Source organism: Cetorhinus maximus, chromosome 7, assembly GCF_964194155.1.
Source record: "Cetorhinus maximus chromosome 7, sCetMax3.hap1.1, whole genome shotgun sequence".
NCBI classification, from domain to species: domain Eukaryota; kingdom Metazoa; phylum Chordata; class Chondrichthyes; order Lamniformes; family Cetorhinidae; genus Cetorhinus; species Cetorhinus maximus.
Genome location: NC_135885.1, coordinates 52,822,734 through 52,845,823, shown reverse-complemented (window position 1 = coordinate 52,845,823; position 23,090 = coordinate 52,822,734). Strand labels below are relative to the sequence as shown.

Below are 23,090 nucleotides of genomic sequence, written 5' to 3'. Positions count from 1 at the left end.
AGTGGGAGGAGGAATAGGGAAGAAGGAAAGTGAGAACGGGGTAAGGAAGGAGAGGGTGGAAGGTCTGGGGTCGTCAGTGTTAACACAGCCTTATTTGGTGGGCATGTTACGCTATTGCTGTTCTTTAGTCTGGCAAATAGGAAAAGAGGCTTTTCTTGGGAATTGATTGCTAAAGAGAGAGAAGAGGAAAGTTTGGCGATGGACAGAGAGAGGGGGAGGCAGAGCGCTAAGGAAGAGGAGAGCTGTTGGAGTGCTAACACTTTATCTGATGGGCAGGCAGTTTTACCTTGTTCATGTTCTTTGATCCGTGATGGGTGGGAAATGAATCGTTCCCGTTTCTTCTGGAGTTGGTTGATGAAGGGTGGGTGATGTTTTGTGTCTGCTTTCTTTATTGGGTGGGTGGGTGTGTGACTACTGCTCAGAATCTTTGGCTGGCATCATTCAGCTGTGGCCTTTCATCTCTTCATATCCTTCACGTAACCTTTCTTAACATTTGAAGTAAGCAACATTACTGTTGAGTTTTTATGTTAGTGTGAACATTTTAAAAGAACCCTTTTTTAATTCCCTCTTCCATGTTTTGAAAGATGTTTGATATACCTTTGCTTCAGGTGGCCCTGCCACAGAGCATTGTTACAATAATATGCTCATAGTGCAATATAGGTGCAATATTTTTGAAATATTGCAACTGCACTAGAAGTGTATATTTACAGGACTACTAGTCAGGGTGAATAGCAGAAAAAAATACTTTTTTGAAACTAGCCATTCTGGATGGTACCTCGATAACATACTTTACATGTGACTTTTTCAGTTTTGAACACAACACCTGCAATCTTGCTTTACTAATTTCAGCGCATCAGCCTTCCTTGTCCATCTCTTTTGTGGTTCATAACTGCTGTAGTGTTTTACTTAAGTTAATAAGGACTTGTAGTTTGTATGTAAAGTTAAGAGTTTTGAATTTATGAATAGTAGGAATACATTTTAATTGTCTTTTTTTCATTTACATTTAAAAGGAGCTATTAAAATGTTGAATTGACAGAACAGTTATCTGAATTAGCAATAGGAAATGAGGATTGTGACATTCGTTTAGTTTTATGTTAATATATTTGTGTGAATGATCTTGTGGTGTAGACATGATTTAAGACAATGAAACTGCAACTTGGGTATTGAATAGCTTGAGTAAACTGGCTATGGAGATGAGCAGGAGCATTTGGCATTTTTAGTTATAAAGTTAGACCATTTTGCAATATAATACTAAAATGTGAACCACATAGCTATATTAAATGGGATTCTCAAACATTTTCAATTAAGAAAGTGTCTTTTTAACAGCTTATTGACATGGCTTGTCACTCTAGAACTGCAACCTGAATCTGATGTTCTCATTTATTTCAATGTTGACCAGGGTGGCAGTGCATTGTGCAACATTCAAGCAGTTGCCTTGGCTCTTCATATTTGCTTTCCTGGGTTGGAGGATTGTTTCTCAGCTTTAACTTGGTCATATTGTTATCAGCCTTTGCCACTACAACTCTCACTCATTTTGAGGTACACTTCGTTCATTGTCAATGCCAGAAGTGAGTTGTTTTGAAGGAACCAAGTTCCCCAGATTTGAAAGTCCTCATGATCCTACAAAATGGGCTCAACTCCCCATTTTTTGTTGGCTAGTTTCTGGAGTACGCAGTCGCTGGAGTTTAGTTTCTTTCTCAGCTCCTTGAAGTGCTCTTTGAATGTCCGTGTTTGGTCAAATGTGACTGTAAGGTACACCGAATACCCCTGTGATTGAGGATTGTACCATGCCTGGTTAAATGCAGCTTTTGCTTCGCCTCACAGTGTTTCCAATTGAAAGCATACACTTGTGTCTTCCAAGTGTTGGTATTCAAGGACCACGCGCAATTATTCTGTCAAACTATTTTGTAGGGGTGATTAGATTGTGTGGTTCTGTTTCAAGCAGGGTTTTGTTTTGAGTTCAGCACAATCTGGCTGCAGAGCAAGGAACATCTCTTCCTAGCAGAATTCAGGTGAAATTCCACAGGTTGGCTAAAAGGATTTTTAAAAACCTTAATAACTGAAGGACATTACTAACAGTGAGTTGGACTTCTGGGGACAGCCAAGCTGAGAAGAGAGGGAGAAAGCTTTAGCTGCTAGACTCCAGAGTTAAAGAATATTAGAACCAGGGGAGTTCTGACCCGAGGTGGCTAAGCTTAAGGCACTAGCAACGCCTGTGTTAAATGGGGACAATCTTTCTGGAAGTAAGCAGAAGGCCCAAGAGATCTTGGCCATAATACGAGCCTTTGAAACAGTACTCAAAGCAAGTGGTTAATCTTCCAATTTTGGATAAATACCCCCAAAACCTCAAATTGGGTATAAGTCAAATGGATGTAGAAGGAAATTTGAAGTAAGGAGTTCAGTTTAGCATATAAGTATCTGTGTTCATTGTACTTTTAATATCTTTAACATAACTGACTATTTAAGATAGAGTGTAGTTATTAAGTATTCATTTTCTTTGATTTTTGTGTGGTAAAATTCTTTTGATTTAAACTGTGAACTGTGTGGCTTCATTCCTTTATTAAAACTGGATTTTTGGATTTCCAAAATAAAAGTTCCAGGTCTCTACGGAGATCATAACAGTATACCAAAAGAAACATGTGCAGATATTGGAAATCTGAAATAAAAACAGGAAATGCTGGGTTAAAAACTGATGAAAGATCCTGTCTGACTTGCTGAGTGTTTCTAGAATTTTCTATTTTTACTGCACCTCTCTAAGATCTTTTAAGTAGAAAGCATCCAATCTGTTTCACAAATTTAGGCTCCAACATGCTATGTGCCTGTTCTTTCCCCTCTTGTCTTTGTGGAAGCAATGGGTAACTCCTGTGGCAGCTTAGGCCTGAGAATGAAAAGGACAACTGCAACCCTGTGTCCACTGTGCCATGTTGTAGTGCATTAAATCTTCAGTTTTCATGTTTACAGAGCAGCATAGTTTCTATCTCTTCATGGGAATCTTTTTATAGGCTGATGGTTTTTCATTAAATGTGTAAGCTCTTGTTCATTTTTATTTGGTAGGATTCATTCCACTGCCCTTCAAAGAAATCATGAGCCTTGTACTTCATGACCTCTACCTTTGCTGTCGCCAGCTTGACAATGACAAGGCTACAGAGAGAAAGGTAGTAAGATGTGTTTCATTAAATGTTTTGAAAACTACGGAAGGTACTTTGTGGCCAATGAGTTGAAAAATAAAATTGAAATCTTGACAGTTAATTTCAGTTAGTGCTGCCTGTTGTTTGAATGTTATTTTTTGTTGCATTATATATATTTTTTTATTCCCTTGCCTGGTCTGATGCTTCCCCTTTCACTTTTTTTCCCTTACTCTCATTCTGTTTCTTCTACCCTCTCCTGCCTTCTATCCTTGCAAGGATTGAGAGGAACAGCTCCTGAATGTGGATCTGTTGCTCTTTTGTGGTATTAAGGATTAACTTATACGCAGGGACTTTACTGCCTGATTTTGTAATTTTTAATCCATAGATTGAGTGCATACATTGTAGTTTGTACATTGTCTTTCACCAGGCTAATCATGGCTTTAATACTTTGTTCCTTTTTTAGAAAGAAATAGAAAAATTTAAACGTCTTATTCGATCGCCAGAAGCCATAGAGCAGTTGGATCGAAATTCTGAATCAAAACATCCAAAACAGTTGAACTGGGATGCAGTTTTTAGGTAAATTTGCCAAATGTCCCTTTGTAAAATGCATTGTGGATGCCTAATCAAGTATCAGAAGCCTTTATTACAGAGCAAGTACTGAACTACAAAATATATTTTCATATACGTAAGAGCCCAAATTATGTACCATGTTGTGGAAAGATGCAGATTTTTTTACTGTGTTGTCAATATTTTTTTAAATATGTGAAAGAATCTGACTGTGCTTCATCATACTTTATATTGTACTTTGTAGCATTGATAGTGAGTCCATCAGGGTTTCTTGTGTTTCTGGACCAACCACCCAGCTCACTCCAGAGGGTATATCAAGTTCTGCATGAATTAATCAATAGCATCTTTTAGCTTCTTTCCCCTTTTTTATTTATCAGTGATAACAATTATCTTGTCACCTCAAAATATCTTGACTTTAAAATGGAAAGTCACTTTTTTAATGCAGTATGCTGGAAGTCTGCTACACTGTTCTTTAATAACCGTATGTTTGCCCTTCTCTAGTTCATGAGTGTCTGTGTGTGTGTGTTCAAAGTTCCCTGATATGTGGAGAGGTTTCTGCAAAATAAAGCACAGTACTATGTAATGGCCATTTCCCATTCCATTGTAGAGATTGGAAGCCTACACTCATTGAATTGCCCCTTGTTTCTGTAACCACAGCCTGACCTAGTTTTACTTTCTTAAGATTTGTGGTTTAGTTACACAAAATTGCATTGAAATTGCAAAACAAATCACCCCATTTGGCCCAACGCATCCATGTTGATGATTATCCTCCGAGCATATGATATTCCTGGTCGCAAATGCCCATTCTGTTGCCATATCTCTTTATTTAATCTAGTGAACAGTATTGCTTAATAAAATGTAAAATAATTCTACTTTGATTCTATTCCTACTATGACCCCGTTTGTTTCACATTCACAAATTGCTTGTATTCTAGGTTTCTTCAAAGGTACATCCAGAAAGAAACTGAATGTCTCCAGGCAGCCAACCCCAATGTATCAGCAACTACTCAAGCCAACCGGCAGAAGAAAATGCAAGAAATCGGCAGTATCATGAAATATTTTATCCGATGGGCCAATAAAAGTGAGCAAAATCTAAATGTTTAATTTTTTTTCCATTTTCCTGATGAAAATCTTCTTTATTTTTATTTGTATTCTTTATTTGTATTGTTAATTATGATATGTAATGTATTTTTCTGAGCATTTCTTAAGACATATTGCTTATACGTTCACTTTAATTAAAAATAACCCACAAAATGCTAATCTAATTCTTCAGTGCTGGCTAATCACTCTGGAGGACATGGTTGCTCCTGAAATAATAGTTCCTGATTATATTGACTAACTTTCTTAGCAGCTTTTATTTTGAGTTTCTGATGATATACTTAAAATTATTAAATCTTTGAAATGAATAGATTTGTCAGCTGAATGTAAACAGTTTATTTTGGATTAGAACTATGATCTGGTTTCTAACCTTTCTCAAAAAATGTTTTGCATTAAGTGATGAGTTGGCAAGTGGCACACTGTTCGGGCCCACTTTTAAGAATAAACAGAGACAGTAATTACTGTCCACCTCACCACACATGAAATAGCAGTGTATTTTTTTAAATTATTCATACTACATATATCCATACCTTAAAAAAAATTGTACCTAGACTTTTGTCGTTGGAGGCTCAAATGCCAATAAACAAAAAAGGTTTTTGACAGCCATTCCTCTCTTCCTCCTTGTCCGACCATCCTATGAATTGGTAAGATTCTAAAAACACGCCATTATTTATGTACGAGCCATGGCTTTGAATGTTGAGTGTAATGGGCATCACAACTGAGCTTAATCCTGTTCTTTCTGCTGTTTGCACCCATGAACTTTCTGTAAGTGTTGCTGCATTGCGAACAGATTTATTCATGAGATGTGGCATCATTGCAAAGCCCAGCATTTATTGTCGAAGCTTCACTCATCAAAGCAAGTGGAGAGTATTCAAAGCTCATGATTTGTATTTCTTTTTGAATGTTTCCAAGTCAAGACATTTTTAAGACAAGAACTTTCCATCAACCACAGCATCTTTATCTCTCAAAGCTACAGTCTCAGGTGCTTTATGTATGTTTTGCTCTATTAGTTGAATTGCAAAGTTGGAAATAAAATTACTCTTCATTTAGGGCAATGGTCAATCGAAAGCACTATATTATAGTTTATTAAAGAAATCTAAATGGTGGAGTGGAGTTTGAAATTTGTGTGGGACAGCTCCACCCCCTTCCAATTGTGTCCCTATTCCTAATATTGCAATAGAAAAATTCCAGTTCTTGGAGCATGCTTTGGGATCCATTCCTTTGTCACTTTCTTCTGTTGCTATTCTGGTACTCAGCCTAGATGGGAGAAATTCATTGTAGGCTACAGCTATTCAATCCAGCTAGCATTCGTGGGCAGGTTATTTGTTTATTACAAAATATGTCAGTGTATTTCAGTAAGATTCACAGGGCGGTGAAATTAGCCCTGTGAATTCATTTTAAAGGGAATTCTTGCTTGGATTTTTATAATTGCAATGGCCCGGATCTTGTGGTCCTAATGGAGGCAAATGCTGAGATGTTTGCCACAATTGAAGGTTGCAGTGGAACCACAGCTACCAGGGAACTGACTTATACTGGAACCCAGAAGTTGTGGTTCACCAGGAATGGATCTGGGGCAGCCTGTGCTGGGACCTGTTGGTGAGTAAACTTGGGCTGATTGCCCATATTTATACAATTATTTACACTGATTTATTTAGGACTGTTCCTAGCAGATAGTGGAAATCAGGAGGCAAGTTGAAACAAACAAGCACACCCTCCTAGGCATCGGCACCTCTGGATCTTTCTCCTTTCCCCACCAGCTCCGCTCACATGTATGCCTCTGTTTCACCACTGACAGCAGAACCTGGGCCATTATCTTCAAGGGAATATAGGAGCTTGAAGGGCAGTGCTTGCATTGCTTATTGCTGTTTCATTGATAATATTGTTTTATTTAGGAGGACCACGTCTGAAATGTCAGGACCTTCTGAAGCACATCATGGATACTCTGCAGAATAGATTTAGCTGTGCTGCCTATGGGACTGACTACAGCAGCATTCTGCTGAAGGATATTCTCTCAGTTAGGAAGTACTGGTGTGAAATTTCCCAGCAACAGTGGTCAGGTATTTTTATTTGTACTGAACTTCCACAATAAGTTAACAAAAAGCTACTGCGGATGCTGGAAATCCAAAACAAAAACAGAATTACCTGGAAAAACTCAGCAGGTCTGGCAGCATCGGTGGAGAAGAAATCAGTTGACGTTCCGAGTCCTCACGACCCTTCGGCAGAACTGAAGTATAATTAGGAGAGAGGTGAAATATAAGCTGGCTTATATTTCACCTCTCTCCTAACTATACTTCAGTTCTGCCGAAGGGTCGTGAGGACTCGAAACGTCAACTGATTTCTTCTCCACCGATGCTGCCAGACCTGCTGAGTTTTTCCAGGTAATTCTGTTTTTGTTCCACAATAAGTGGATGTTTTTCAATTATGAAAGTGCTTTTGTTAATGGTGCAAAATTCATAAGAATCACATTGGAGGGTAAGTTTTTTATGCTCGTCAAAATTAGTGCTTAACTTTTCTTCTTTCAGGTGCCTGGCATGAACATCATAGACTCCCAAATCAAGTGAAGCTCAGTCAGATGAAGTGTGAAACTTTCTACTCTGCCCTAACAATGTGCCTAGTCTCATCCTCAAGAGCACCCATATTGTATCAGTGTGACCTATTTTTCTATTTCCTGAAGTAGTCACAGTGGCCTCTGAGTGAAATTCCCAAATAGTATGAGTTTTGTGCTTGGAGGTGTATATTTACTTGTAACTGGATTAGGGCTACCCGACCCTACTTCACACAACTAACAGATAGAAGAGACTTTCTTCCCATTGGTCAGGACTGAATTTGAGTCTAGGCCTTGAAGGTGAAAGGCCAATGTTGAATGCACCGTGTCACTCAATTTCCTAATTTTTAATATTAGTGCAATAATTTATTTATTTTAGCAGTGGTTACGTGTCACGCTTGAATGTGAACCCAAGTTAGGGATTCATTGCAGTGAATTATCTTGTTACTGATTGGTGAAATCCTTGTTTATGATCACAAAAATCTAACATGTACAGTGCTACAGGGTTTGCACAGGTCAAGCATTTTGTTTTATAAATATATTATTAACCAGGCCTAAGATTTCTTTTGAATGCTAGTTATTCTAAAAATTAGCTGGTGACAAATCTGCACCTATGTCCAGCGGAGTGAATCATTTTCTAGAGCATTTGGACAGAGCAGAATAGTCTAGAGCCTTAAATGAGTCTGAAACCTCCTCATGGGTATGTTTTTGATATATTTTAGATAAAGCCTACAGTTTTTAATCATGTTTGAAATCAAACCTGCCATTCTGCATGTTTAAAAAGTTGAGTATTTAGTGGCTGATGAACTGTCTCCATCTGCCTTTCAGATTTAATGAACTTATATTTCAAGATGTACCTGAGACCATCTAAAGATACTAACCGGGTTCTTGTGGCCAGGATAATTCATACCCTTGTCAGAGGCTGCTGCTTCCAGTCTGAAGGACTGACCTCCACACTGTTTGAGTTCTTTGCAAAGGCGATGCAGAATGCAAGGTAGTGGACTTTTTGCATATAATTTTCTTTTGATACGTGGGCAGGTGTTTCACTGATGAATCATTATAATGAATTACCAGCAATATCTGTTAATTTTATAGATAATGTTACAATTAATATGTTCACTGTTAAACATGTGGCATACAATTACTGTTATTTTGTGCAAAGATTGTGTCCCTTATGATTATGCAACTTGTCACTGGGTTGCCATGAATCATTTAAAATGCTGTCCGATTTTTTTTTCCCCTCCAACCTCCATGTTTTTTTCACTAAACCCCTAGGGCCGGATTTCCCCATCCTTAAGTGGGACTGACCCGCATTAGACAGGCAGGCCCCACATTCAGAATTCCCACCCTCATTTCAGACGTGGCCATTTTCTCTGGGACAAGGTGTGGGTCACGATGAGAAGGTCATCAGCCGCGTCATAGTGAAGACTGCTGAAGCAGTCACTTCAGTATTTTGATTAAGTCGTGTGGTGTTTGGAAGGCTGTGTGAGCCATGCCACGGGCGGCTCCTCAGCAATGTGAGGAAGCTTTGAAAACTTTGCAAGTGAGGAAACTTCTCCTATATCTCAACCAGAAAAGCCTCAGGAAAGGTCCTGGATCTGCACCAAGGAGAGGGGCAGGGGTGTGGTCCCTGAACACATGGGACCTGGCACAATTCTGCCACGACCAGGACACCTGTCCATTCAACCAGGCTGGAATAATCTATACTTTAAGAAAGGAAGCCTACCACTGGACATGGATGAATCTTCCTCACACCTGCCGGCCATTCAGGCAGAGCAACTGTAGCAGCAGCCTTGTGTGCCACAAAGAAGTGTCCCCAGTAAGAGCCTCAACCTTAGCAGCCAGCACAGAGGAAGAGAAGGAACAGAAATTACCCTGAGCAATGTGTGTTCTATAACAGGCTCACCTACCTGGAGATGTTGGAGCGCCAGTGCAGGAGACTTTGGCTGTCCAGAGAGATAGTGACCACTCTCTGTGTCCTCCTGAATGTTGACTTGGCCCATAGAACTACCCATTGACCAGTAGTAGCACTGAGGGTCACCATGGCCTGCAACTCCTTCGCCTCAGTTTCCTTTCAGTACTCTGTTGCTGATCCCTGTGGAATATCTCAGGTGGCTGCTTACCACTATATCCATGCTACCACATAGGCATTCTTCGCAAGAGTGGCTGACTTTATCAGCTTCCCAACAGAAACGGCCTCACGAACGCAAAGGGTTACTGGTTTCACATCTATGTCCTGCTTCCCACAGGTCCAGAATGTCTTGGACTGCACCCATCTGGCATGAAGGCACCCACGGAGAGACTAGACAGATATATTAACAGGAAGGGTTACCATTTCATAAATATGCAGCTGATGTGCGACCATTGGATGAACTTCCTGTACGTCTGTGCGTGCTTTCCAGGAAACTGTCACATGCATTTATACCCACAGGTCAAGGCTGCCTCAGCTCTTCTACCCTGCCCCCAGAAAAGCAGATGGATTCTGGGCAACAAGGGTTACCCTTTGATAAGATGGTGGCTTCAAACCCCACCGAAGAATCCTCAAACAGAGCCCCAGCACAGATGCAACAAGAGCTATCTTCACACCCGGACACTCATTGCCTGCTCAAAATGAGATTTCAATGCCTCAACCACTATGGTGGAGGGTTCCAGTACTAGCCTGCAGGATCTCCTGGATGGTTGTCCTCTGTTGCATGCTGCACAACATGGCACAGTGAAGGGGGTTGGCATTTGAGGAAGGCCCCATATCTGCTCATTCTTCTAAACTCCAATGGATGCAGGCCCAACCTGTCCAACCTTTTCTCATAAGACAACTCCTTCATCCCAGGAACCAAGTGAACCTTTTCTGCACTGCTTCTAATGTAATTGTATTATTTATTAAATAAGGAGACCAAAACTGTACACAGTACTTCAGATTTGGTCTCATCAACACCCTATACAACTGTAGCAAAACCTCCCTACTTTTATATTCCATTCCCCTTCCTAATCATTTTCTGTACCTGCATACTAACTTTTGAGAGTCATGTACCAGGACATCCAGATTCCTCTGTACTGCAAAGTTCTTCAATTTCTTTCCATTTAAATAAAATGCTGTTTTTCTATTCTTCCAGCCAAAGTGGATAAGTTCACATTTTCCCACATTATGGGGAAAATTTTCTCCCCGTCGGGGGGGCTGAGTGGGAGCAGGTGCAGGCGGGCGCACAGTTGATCACCGCCTACGATCGGCTGCATGCCACTATTTTACGTGGGCGGGCCAATTAAGGCCCGCCCAGCGGGACGCACACCTGGAAGCACTGAGTGGGGGGAGGAGGCTGAGTCGGGGCCTGTGCGCGGGGGCATGCGTGCGAAAGAGCACAGAAATCTGCCTCAGGGAGTTTAATATCATTGTGAAAAATTTAAATAAAGGAAAAAAACATTTTTCAGACATGTCCCCTCATGTGACAGTGCCACATGAGCTGGGACATAGCAATGAATTTTAATTTTAAAAAATTATTTGATTTATAAATCCTTCGTGAAACCTCATCCTGACCATGGATGAGGCTTCATGATAAATGCGAAGGCCGCCTGGGCTCTTCACCTGCCCATCAACCTTAAGATTGGACGGGCAGCCCTGTTAATTGTTTCAATCAGATTTTAAATGGCCTTAATAGTCCTTTGACAGTTGAAGATCGGAATGACCTGTGGTGACGTGGGACGCACGCCTAATGTCACCGTGTGTCATTTTACGCGCTGGTGAGCGGGGCCCCCCTCCGCACACTGACCAGAAGATTCAGGCCTATGTTCCAGCTGGCAAATTTTTGCGCATTCACATAACCTATCTATACCCCTTTGCAGACTTTTTGTATCATGTACAAATTTGGTTGGAATATAGTTGGCCCCTTCATCCAAGTCATTGATATAGATTGTTAATCATTGAGGCCCCAGCACTGGCTCCTGTGACACTCCACTGGTTACATCTTGCGAACTTGAGAATTACCCATTTATCCCTACTTTCTTTTTCTTGTTGGCTAGCCAGTTCTTTACCCTTGCTAATATGTTACCCCCTGCGCCATGAGCTCTTATTTTGTGTAGTAACCTTTGATATGACAGCTTGTCAAGTGCCTTCTGAAAATCCAAGCACACCACATCTACAGGATCCCCTTCACATGTTGCATGTTACTTCCTCAAAGAACTTTAATAAATTAGTCAAAAACGATGTCCTTTTCACAAAGCCACGTTGACTCTGCCTGAATTCATTAAGATTTTCTAAGTGCTCTGCTATAACCTCCTTAATAATAGATTCTAGTGTTTTCCCTATGACAGATGTTAAGCTAATTGACCCGTAGTTTCCTGCTTTCTGTCTCCCTCCTTTCTTGAATGCAGAAGTTACACTAGCTGTTTCTGAATCTGGCAGGCTCTTTCCAGAATTTAAGGAATTTTGGAAAATTAAAACCAATACATCTACTTTCAGCAGCCACTTATTTTAAGACCCTAGGATGAAGGCCATCAGGACCTGGGGAGACTTGCCTGCCTTTAGTTCTGATAATTTTTTCAGTGTCCTTTCCTTAGTGATTGTAATTATTTTAAGTTCATCCCTCCCTTTCACCTTTTGATTTACAATTATTTCAGGGATGTTATTTGTGTCTTCTACAGTGAAGACAGTCACAAAATGTCCATTCAATGCATCCGCTATTTCCTTGTTTCACAGTTTTCTAGAATCTTCTCTAGAGGACCAGCGCTCAATTTAGTTAATCTTTTCCTTTTTAAATATCTATAGAAACTCTTACCATCTGTTTTTATATTTCTAGCTAACTTTCTTTCATGTTCTACTTTCTTGCTCAATTTTTTTAGTCATTCTTTCCTGGTTTTTATATCTGTCCAGTCTTCTGACCTGCCACTAATTTTCACGGAATTGTACGCTTTTTCTTCCAATTTGATACTATCTTTAACTTTCTTAGTTAGCCACGAATGATTGGTCCTTCTCCTAGCATCTTTCTTTCTCAGTGGAACATATCTTTGCTTAGTGTCATGAAATATCGCCTTAAACATCTTCCACTGCACCTCTACTGTCCAACCCTTTAACCTAATTTCCCAGTTCACTTTAGTCAGTTCTGTCTTCATACCTCTATACTTGCATTTATTTAAGATTAAGATACTAGACTTAGACCCGCTCCTCTCTCCCTCAAACTGAATGTGAAATTCAATCATTTAATGATCACTGCTACATCGGGGCTCCTTCACTATGAGCTCATTAATTAATCCAGTCTTATTACACATTAATAGGTCTAGGATAGCTTGCTCTCTGGTTGGCTGTAGAACATGCTGCTCTAAAACACTGTCCAGGAAACACACTATGAATTCATCTTCCAGGCTACCTTTGTCAATCTGATTCATCCAGTCTATGTAGATTAAAATCATCCATGATTATCGCTGTACCTTTCTCAGAAGCCCCATTATTCCTTCCTGTAGACCCCATCTCGCAGTGCATTTACTGTTAGGGTATCTATAAACTAAACCCATAAGTGACTTCTTACCTTTGCTATTTCTTATCTCTACCCAAACTGATTCTACATCTTGATCTTTAGAACTAAAGTCATCTCTCACTATTGTACTAATGCCACCCTTAATAAACAGAACTACCCTGCCATCTTTTCCTAGCTTTGTTCCCTTCCGAAATGTCATGTAGCCTTGAATATTCAGGTCCTAGCCTTTGTCATCTTGCAGCTATGTCTCTGTAACGGCTGTTAGATCATACATATTTATTCCTATTTGAATTGACAATTCATCCGTTTTGTTATGAATGCTATGCACATTCGGATACAGAGCCATTAGTTCTTTCTTTTCACTATTTTTGCAACCTCTGGCCTTATCTGCTTGCATGCTTTTATGTTTGTATGCTCTGTCCCTTCCTGCCACACTCTGATTATCATTATCCCTATTGCTGATGTGATGCACTGTGGTATCAGTCAGCAGGTGAAGGCAGCTTTTACAAAAAAAAGTAAGCATGTTTCATTGTTTTCATTCGTATTTCTAATGCAGACAGGAACAAGTCTTCGCTGTCATTGAGCACATCATGTCAGCTCTCAATGTCTTTCTCAACGTGTGTGTAATGAATTGTCGGATTCGTGTGTGTAAGCTGGGGGAGGAGGTCTTTCCAACACTGCTATGCGTTTGGACTCAGAAGCGTCCCCAGGATTCTCTAAAGGAAGAAATCATTGAATTCTTTCGATTGCAGCTTCGTGCCCACCACCCAAAAGGGGCCAAAACTCAGGAAAAAGGTACAGGGAGAGATTGATGGAAGTTTTTAAGTTATCTTTTATAACCTTGTGGCCTATGTGTTTAGGTTATACTGTACTTGTGCACAGTTTACAAATAACGTAGGGAAAACACTTTTCCTCTATTGGATTATTGATTTAAATTTTTTATTTCCAGTAACAGTACATACATTATTAATTATGGTTTCTGTGATCAGTCCCTTCATGGTACAGATATATGCACTTTTATTTCACCAGCTGTGGGCCAATTAATGTATCTAAGTTATAGTCTCAAGCAATGGGAAGTTATGTATATTTACAGTAAGTCTGACTGATTTTCTAGAGAGTGCAAAGAACTAGTACAAACTGATATCTAACATACAAACTATTCTAAATCCTGTCAAAGGTTCTTTTGAATATTGTTTGTTTTTAACATATGTGCATGTAATTATATATAAACTGCATTAAATGTAATTTTATGTTTGTGTGCAATAGGTGCTTTTGCAGCTGACTGGTTGAAATGGCAACATCTGCTTTATAGTCTCTATGAAACAATTGTCAGTGAAGTAAGCCACATAGGAAGCAGAGGAAAGTACTCAGCAGGAATGCGCCATGTTGCTGTCAAGGATAATCTTGTTGATCTGGCTGCTGATATCTGTCATCAGGTAAAGTAGAAATAAAAATCAGATTGGTTTGGATTCCTGACACCTCTCTAATATATTAAGTTCCAACTTGGGAAGTGAGGTGTTGGTTTGGTTAAGGATAATGGGTTCAGTAGATCTCTGGTTGTATGTAAAACATTTATGTATTTTTACAACAAATCGTAATCCTGATGTTGAAGCATACGTTGAAGGAAGCAGATAACATTTTTGCCATGTGCCTATGTATTTTATTTTTTGCTTTCAGCTGTTTGGCCAAGATACCAAGGTGTTTGTATCATCAGTAACTGATGTTGATTCACCGCAAAGCCACTCTCACCAGGGAACACCAAGCAAACGCAGACGTGTTGAATTAGGATGGGAAGTAGTACGAGATGGTCTACAAAAATCACAGAATGATTTTGATATGATACCGTGGTATGTTTGCTTTTAAAATTAGAAATGTACCTAATACTGATTTTATTATTAATTGCTCTAAACCTTACGTTTCTTCCCATTTTCTCATGCATAATCACAGTCCACCTTACACAGGGTAGTGGACCATTCTACATTCCTATTAAAGTTTAATAAGATGGCTAAGTTAAGCTGGAAATTTTCTATTCAGTTTGGAACTATTGAAGTCATAAAGACTACAGAGTTTGGAGTATTTTAAGCTATGGAAGTACAGAAATGCTGCTTGTCGCTGTAGTAGTGTGTAGCTTTTCTCCATCCTTTTCTCCAATTTTTCTCCTTTCATCTCTAGCAAAGTGTTATCCTGACTGAGAGATCCTTTCTCTTTTCCCTTCCCTGTTTTAGTTCTTTAATAAAGAGTTTCCTAAGATAGTTTTAGAAGAAGTGAGCTAGCATCTATCTGATATGTATTACCCCCTGCCTCCCCATCACTGCTCTGCTCTTCTCCCTGTTTGAGTGACAGTCTTTACCCAGCTTGATTCCCTCATCTTCACTGTACTGGTCAGGCAACAATTCCAACAGTGAGAGCAAATCTCTTGAGGAGACAAAAATGTGAATAGGTGAGTAAGAGAAACAAATGATAGAGCACAAAAGAAATAGAAGTGAAGGAGGAAAGCGACATAAACAAAGATAGAGGAAGAGAAAGACATTTAGATTATATGTAATATGTTATGCTTAAAGAGCCACACCAATTTCTTTCCTTATCCATGAGCTGCAGAAGTTAAACTGGTCTTTAGAAAAAATCTCATTGATAACCTCTAATTGGACTCATGAACACATACTTGACTTTCTAGAGATCGTTTTAATTTAAATTTCAGTTCAGTTCAATTTAAATATTGGAATTTGTTAATTAAATTTTAAATTCTAAGGAAGATTAGTGCATTATAAATGATTACAAGCTTTTGCTTTTGTTCCTTAGGTTACAAATCACCACAGTCCTGGTTGCAAAGTATCCATCAAGTGTACCTCCCAATGAGCTCGTTGCCATTCTGACCATATTGCACCAGATCCTGTCTCAGCAGAGACGAGGGGAGAGAATTCCTTATGTTCTTCGCTGCCTCAGTGAGATTGCTGTGTGCCAGAGACTGAAGTCAACCCTGAATACTGCACAGAGATTAGATCTGCAGAAGCTCTGGGCCAAGATCTGGGCCATCACACTTCGGAGCATCAGCTCACAGCAGACTGAGGTTGAAAGCTTTTGGCTGCTGGAGGCTATTCTTCATGGAAGCCTGACTGTTCCAGATAAAGATTTCTGGAAAATCTTTTCATGCTCCACATGCCAACCCTCCAGGTTAGTCTAGTTCAAATGTTCAAGGCGATGATAATTTGTTTCAAAATTAGAGTACAAAATGTCGTGTAATTTTTTTTCTTTAATCACCATCACTTTAACACTTCAAAGTTTCCCTTTTTACCTTGTATGAAGACAGGTAGGCATGTTGCACTCAGGTTGTCACTTGAGCTGAACACTGGAATGCGCCAGCCATACTCACTTGTCAGTGAATTGGTTACACTGCATAAAATTAAGCCATAATAGAGCAGAAAAGAATTGGATTTGATCCTGAGTCTGTTTTGAGTTAGTGACATTGCCCAAGACAGCAGTAGGGTGCTAAATTATGCATTCTTAGTGTAAAATTAGTTAATTCCTGAGCCTGACTCAGCGATTCTTGCTGTAGCAACACTTCTAGCTATGCAGTCCATCATGGATGTCATTATTTCTGGCCTTGGTTTGTGTCTGTGTTCATGTTTGTCCTTACTGCAGTTTATGTTTCTTTGATTATATGTCTGACTGGTGCCCAACTTATTTCATGATTTTTCTGTATGCCACGCAGCTTGAAGCACCAAGTTGTAGTGTATACTACATCATGTCATAGTGGATCCAGAGATTTGGTAGAGATAAATAGAACATGACATAAAGATTTGTAAAGATTTCATCAGCCAAATAACATAACTTTCGATATAAGAAATCTCCTGTAGCATTGCTTGTGGAAGAGAGATCAATGCAGGGTGGCTTCCTAGATAACTGGAAGCTGAAACATGAGATGAATCTGGAAAGAAGGAGAGTGGTATGGTTGAGAAATTGGCAAGAGGGTAGGAATGAATAACACAAAAGCATAATCATTCTCATAATATTATTGTGATTTATTGTAAAAGGATGTTAATAGTGGGGTTTGGATAGTTTGTGTTTGTGTGTGTGTGAGTGATTTAATTGAATTGGAGAGAGCTGGTCTGGAGACTTTGACTCATGAAAAGAAAATAGGTTTGAAATGCTAAAGGATGCTAAAGGTGAGGAGAATTTGCATTTTTAGACAAATCAGGGTAGTTTGAATTTCAAAGAGATGGCAGGATGTTACACCTAGCCAAAGAAACTACGGCAAGCAGTGTGTTTCTTTTTTCCAAAGATTACTGATAATATTAGCATCATGAAAAGATTTATATTATGAAAAAGGTAAAGTTCCAAAGACATATGCAAAAAATGTGATTTACATTAAAAGGGAGAAACATGTATAAAGGAGAAGAGGCTGTGTGTCAAGGAAGGCATTGTACAATCTACCAGAAGTGTGAAAAGCCACCAATATTTGTGCATTAAGCTGCTGTCTGCAGAAACCGAAGCTGGGAAAAGCCACTTTGAATTCTACTGTCCAGGGTATTGCATTGACTTGCCTGGATCTGTTTAAATTTGTTTTTTTACCAATGCCTTAACAGGAGTGTGACTGGAAGCTAGATTAATTAGGGGTTTTAGGAGCTATTACAGTAGTAACTTGAAGACCTATGTATGTGCTTGAAATCTTTTCTTTTGTTAATAAATGTTTAATTTAGTTTTCTAAAAATTCTCTAAATTCTTGAGGACTTACTACTACTGAATTCAGGGCATGCATCTCGAAACAAAATACAAATTGCAAAACCGTTGTGACTGCGTGATCAAGTCTCCCTTGTGGATTTGACCCATCTGGCACATAACATCTGCCGCGTCATAACAGTGAAATTATATTACTTTAATGAGGACTGATTCGCTTTGAATGCGGGAAGCATTGGAGGCTGAGATAAGATGCATTTATATAACTGTATGTAAAGGAGCTGGACTGGCTGTGGGTAAGCTAGCCCTCGGTTTGTGCATGAACAAAGGCTAAAAAGATCCCAAGGGATGGCCCAGCAAATAAAACTTAGCTGTAGGAAAGAAGCAAAATTGAAAAATTATTGAATGCATTTCCAGTAGGTGATGAACAATTATTTAATTTTTGTTTTCTGTTATATTAATTGTATGTTTTAGGTGCGTATATTGTCCAACTATTGTGAGGGAATAAAAGCAAGGCAACTTAAGGAAAGCACTTGGAAAAAATTGAACTGTTAATTAGTGTTAATGATTGGAAACAAATTGATTGGGTTAGTTTGTTTTGTTGACTGGTAGTTTTTACTATTTGTGCGTATTTGAGTAAATCAGCACGGTTCATTTAATAGCAGTTAAGTAATTCATATTTACCAGTGTGGTATTTTGGAGCATGGACAATTTCCCCATGCTTCAACAAGAGACTTTTAATTTTATAAATAATTAATGTCTAGTTGTTGAAAATTATTCTCAAGTTCTGCAGTTAAATGTCTCTCGCGAGCATTGGCAAAATGCACTTTACCGGAGCAAATGGACGGTGTTGCTGAGCATTATCTGATAACTGTGGGTGACAGACCACAGACTCTCAGAGAAGCGATAATGAGATGGTTATTGGGATACCGAGCCGAGGAAGACATTGAAGAAAATGTGGAGCTTCCATCCGTGGTCCGCAGGTTGGCCAATTAATCTTACAAACTTGAGCTGCGAGATGCTGTTTAACCATTCACTGGACACTGAATTTTCCAGACGTAAATGACTCTTTAATGTGATTTAGGCTCGAAAGTGTAAATGGACTGCATGGCAATTTCTGGAATTGTTTAACACCTCTTTATTTCACAAAGTAGAATGAACTTCACCTTACACGAGATGATTATAGCTGATTTGGTAGTGCTCAAAATTGATGATAAGAGGAAAAAATAAACACCACATTTCATAGTGCTAACAACTTTGAGCACAAATTGACCAAAATAAATATGTATTTATTGTAACTAATTATTACTGGTTTATGCCTCAGGAAAATTACTTTTAAAAGCTGAATTTACTGGTTTTGGAATAAATTCAATGTCAGCAGGTCTGATTTTGATTGAGCAAACTCTTGAAGCTCTGGATCAAAATTAACATTTTTTAAACTGACATTTGTTCATAGCTTGCACGCAGTGTCAAGCCCAACAAATCTAAAACAAGCTAATTCAATAGTTCCTTAAATTTATTTTTTGAACTGACACCGCAAAAACTTTAATGTACCCTCTAACTTGAGTTATCAATATGTCTTTCTTCCTCCTATTTCTTCTCCTTGTTGCTTTTCTCAACAACAGCAACTTGTATTTATATACCACCTCAACATAATAAAATGTTCCTTCACGGGAGAGTTATAAATTAAAAATGGGACATTGAGCCAATAAAGTGGTATTAGGACAGGAGAGCAAAAGCTTGTTCAAAGTAGGTTTTAAGGAGCACCTTAAAGGAAGAAAGAGAGGGACGGGAATTCCTGAGCAGAGGGCCTATGCAGCTGAAGACATGGCCACTGATGGTGGAGCAATGAAAAATCAAGGATGCTCAAAAGGCCAGAATTACATGAGCACAGATATCTTGAAGGATAGGGAGGCTGAGGGAATTACAGAGGTAGATATGCGTGAAATCATGGAGAGGTTAAAAAACAAGAATGCAAATTTTAAAATCGATGTGTTACTTAACTGGGAAATAGTGCAGGTCACTGGGGACAGGGATGATCGGTCAGTGGGACTTTGTGCAAGTAAGGACACAAGAAGCAGAGTTTTGGATGACCTCAAGCTTACAGAGGTTGGAATGTAGTAGGCCAGCCAGGATTGCATTAAAATAGTCAGGCTCTAGAAATTTTCCCCCCATCTTCATTCTCTCAGTCCATACCTTCCTTTCTATTTGAGTGTATGCACTTTCCTCTCTCTTTTCTAGCTTTGTCTCCCTTCCTCTAGCAGCAGGAGGAGTAGACCAGAAAACTTCAAATTCGAATGTGTGCAGTCTGATAGTCTCATTATGCAAAGTATTATTCTCAAAAAATAGAGCCTTTTCTGAGGCAGTTTGCATTATGATCTTATTTGACTCCGTTTGTAATAGTAACTCTCAAAGGGGGATTGGATAAATCGGAAGAGGAAACGTTTGCAGGGATATGTGGAAAGAGCAGAGGAATGGGACTAACTGGATAGCTTTGTCAAAGAGCTGGCACAGGCATAGAAACATAGAAAATAGGAGCAGGAGTAAGCCATTTGGCCCTTCGAGCCTGCTCCGCCATTCATTATGATCATGGCTGATCATCCAACTCAATAGCCTGCTCCCACTTTCTCCCCATATCTTTTGATCCCTTTTGCCCCAAGAGCTATATCTAACTCCTTCTAGAAAACATACGATGTTTTGGCCTCAACTACTTTCTGTGGTAGCGAATTCCACAGGCTCACCACTCTCTGGGTGAAGAAATTTCTCCTCATCTCAATCCTAAATGGTCTACCCTGTATCCTCAGACTGTGACCACTTGCTCTGGACTCCCCCACCATCGGGAACATCCTTCCTGCGTCTACCCTGTCTAGTCCTGTTAGAATTTTATAGGTTTCTATGAGATCCCCCCCATATTCTTCCGAACTCCAGTGAATATAATCCTAACCGACTCAATCTCTCCTCATATGTTAGTCCCGCCATCCCAGGAATCAGTCTGGTAAACCTTCGCTGCACTCCCTCTATAGCAAGTACATCCTTCCTCAGATAAGGAGACCAAAACTGCACACAATATTCCTCACCAAGGCCCTGTATAATTGCAGCAAGACATCCCTGCTCTTGTACTTGAATCCTCTCGCTATGAAGGCCAACATACCATTTGCCTTTTTTACCGCCTGCTGCACCTGCATGCATACCTTCAGCAACTGGTGTATGAGTACACCCAGGTCTCGTTGCACATTCCCCTGTCTCAATTTATAGCCATTCAGATAAAATCTGCCTTCCTGTTTTAGCTACCAAAATGGATAACCTCACATTTATCCGCATTATACTGCATCTGCCATTCAGTTGCCCACTCACTCAGCTTCTCCAAATCACACTGAAGCATCTCTGCATCCCCCACACAGCTCACCCTCCCACCCAGCTTTGTATCATCTGCTTATTTGGAGATATTACATTTAGTTCCCTCATCGAAATGATTAATATATATCGTCCCTGCGGTACCCCACTAGTCACTGCCTGCCATTCGGAAAAAGACCCATTTATTCCTACTCTTTGTTTCCTGTCTGCCAACCAGTTTTCTATCCATCTCAATACACTACCCCCAATCCCATGCACTTTAATTTTACATGCTAATCTCTTATGTGGGACTTTGTTGAAAGCCTTCTGAAAATCCAAATAAACCACATCCACTGGCCCGCCCTCATCAACTCTACTAGTTACATCCTCAAAAAATTCCAGTAAGTTTGTCAAGCATGATTTCCCTTTCATAAATCCATGGTGACTCTGTCCGATTCTGCCACTGTTTTCCAAGTGCTCAGCTATTAAATCTTTTATCATGGACTCTAGAATTTTCCCCACTACCGACATCAGGCTGACTGGCCTAAAATTCCCTGTTTTCTCGCTCCGTCCCTTTTTAAAAAGTGTGGTTACATTTGCTGCCCTCTGATCTGTAGGAACTGTTCCAGAGTCTATAGAATCTCGGAAGATGACCACCAATGCATCCACTATTCCTAGGGCCACTTCCTTAAGTACTCTAGGATGTGGATTATCAGGCCCTGGGGATTTATCGGCCTTCAATCCCATCAATTTCCCCAATACCATTTCCCTACTAATACCGATTTCTTTCAGTTCCTCCCTCTCACTTAACCCTGTGTTTCCAAACATTTCTGGAATGTTATTAGTGTCCTCCTTTGAGAAGACAGAACCAAAGTATGTATTTAGTTGGTCAGCCATTTCTTTGTTCCCCATTATAAATTCCCCTGTTTCTGACTGCAAGGGACCTACATTTGTCTTCACCAATCTTTTTCTCTTCACATACCTATAGAAACTTTTACAGTCAGTTTTTATGTTCCCCACAAACTTCCTCTTGTACTCTATTTTTCCCTTCTTAATCAATCCCTTGGTCCTCCTTTGCTGAATTCCAAACTGCTCCCAATCCATAGGTCGGTTGTTTTTTTCTGGCCAATTTGTATGCCTCTTCCTTGGATCTAATACTATCTCTAACTTCCCTTGTAAGCCATGGTTTGGCCACCTTTCCTGTTTTATTTTGGTGCCAGACAGGAATAAACAATTGTTGCAGTTCACACATGCGCTTTTTGGATGTTTGCCATTGCCTATCCACCGTCATCCCTTTAAGTAACATTTCCCAATCCATCATAGCCAACTCGCGCCTCATGCCATCATAGTTTCCTTTATTAAGATTCAGGACCCTAGTCTCAGAATCAACTACGTCACTCTCCATCTTGATGAAGAATTCTATCATATTATGGTCGTTCATCCCCAAGGGGCCTCGCACAACTAGATTGCCAATTATTCCTTTCTCATTACACAATAACCAGTCTAGGATGGCCTGTTCTCCAGTTGGTTCCTCAACCTATTGGCCCAGAAAACCATCCTGTATACACTCCAGGAATTCCTCCTCTACGGTATTGTTACTAATTTGATTTGCCCAATCTATATGCAGATTAAAGTCACCCATAATTACAGATGTTCCTTTATTGCATGCGTCTCTAATTTCCTGTTTAATGCCATTCCTAACATCGCCACTACAGTTTGGGGGCTATATACAACCCCCACTAATGTTTTTTGCCCCTTAGTGTTCCTCAGCTCTATCCGTACTGATTCCACATCGTCGGAGCTCATACCTTTCCTCACTATTGCGTTAATTTCCTCTTTCACCAACAAATCAACTCCACTGCCTTTTCCTTTTTGTCTGTCCTTCCTAAATACTGAATACCTCTAAATGTTCAGTTCCCACCCCTGGTCACCCTGCAGCCATGTCTCCGTAATCCCGACTATATCATACCTGTTTACATCTATTTGCGCGGTTAATTCATCCACTTTATTGCGAATGCTCCTCGCGTTAAGGCACAAAGCCTTAAGGCTTGTATTTTTAACATTACTTGTCCCGTTCCCACTATTTTTCACTGAGGTCCTGTTTAATTCTTGCCCTTGATTTCTCTGCTTTTCACTTATCTTATTCCCCTTTCTGTCCTTTGTTCTTGTCCTTGATTCCCCCTCCTCTGACTCCTTGCATGGGTTCCCATCCCCCTGCCATTTTAGTTTAAACCCTCCCCAACTACTCTAGCAAATACTCCCCCTAGGACATCAGTCCCGGTCC

General features: G+C 39.8%; 1 protein-coding gene across 7 annotated transcripts in view; it reads left to right on the top strand.

Annotated features, from left to right (window-relative positions):
* atm (ATM serine/threonine kinase) overlaps positions 1-23,090 on the top strand; it is a 173,695-nt gene that overhangs the window by 3,984 nt on the left and 146,621 nt on the right. For 5 of the 7 annotated variants that reach the window (XR_013577109.1, XR_013577110.1, XM_078545491.1 and 2 more), the window contains exons 2-11: positions 3,055-3,155; positions 3,592-3,704; positions 4,630-4,775; positions 6,685-6,849; positions 8,166-8,331; positions 13,356-13,594; positions 14,066-14,235; positions 14,477-14,646; positions 15,599-15,970; positions 18,259-18,456. Coding sequence is in view for 5 of the 7 variants with exons in the window: in XM_078545491.1 (XP_078401617.1) it covers positions 3,084-3,155; positions 3,592-3,704; positions 4,630-4,775; positions 6,685-6,849; positions 8,166-8,331; positions 13,356-13,594; positions 14,066-14,235; positions 14,477-14,646; positions 15,599-15,970; positions 18,259-18,456 (1,811 nt within the window). In the remaining 2 variants the exon portion in view is untranslated. Of the gene's footprint in view, positions 1-1,401; positions 1,540-3,054; positions 3,156-3,591; positions 3,705-4,629; positions 4,776-6,684; positions 6,850-8,165; positions 8,332-13,355; positions 13,595-14,065; positions 14,236-14,476; positions 14,647-15,598; positions 15,971-18,258; positions 18,457-23,090 lie in introns of those variants that run through there. The other 2 variants (XM_078545492.1, XM_078545493.1) reach the window with 2 other exon arrangements.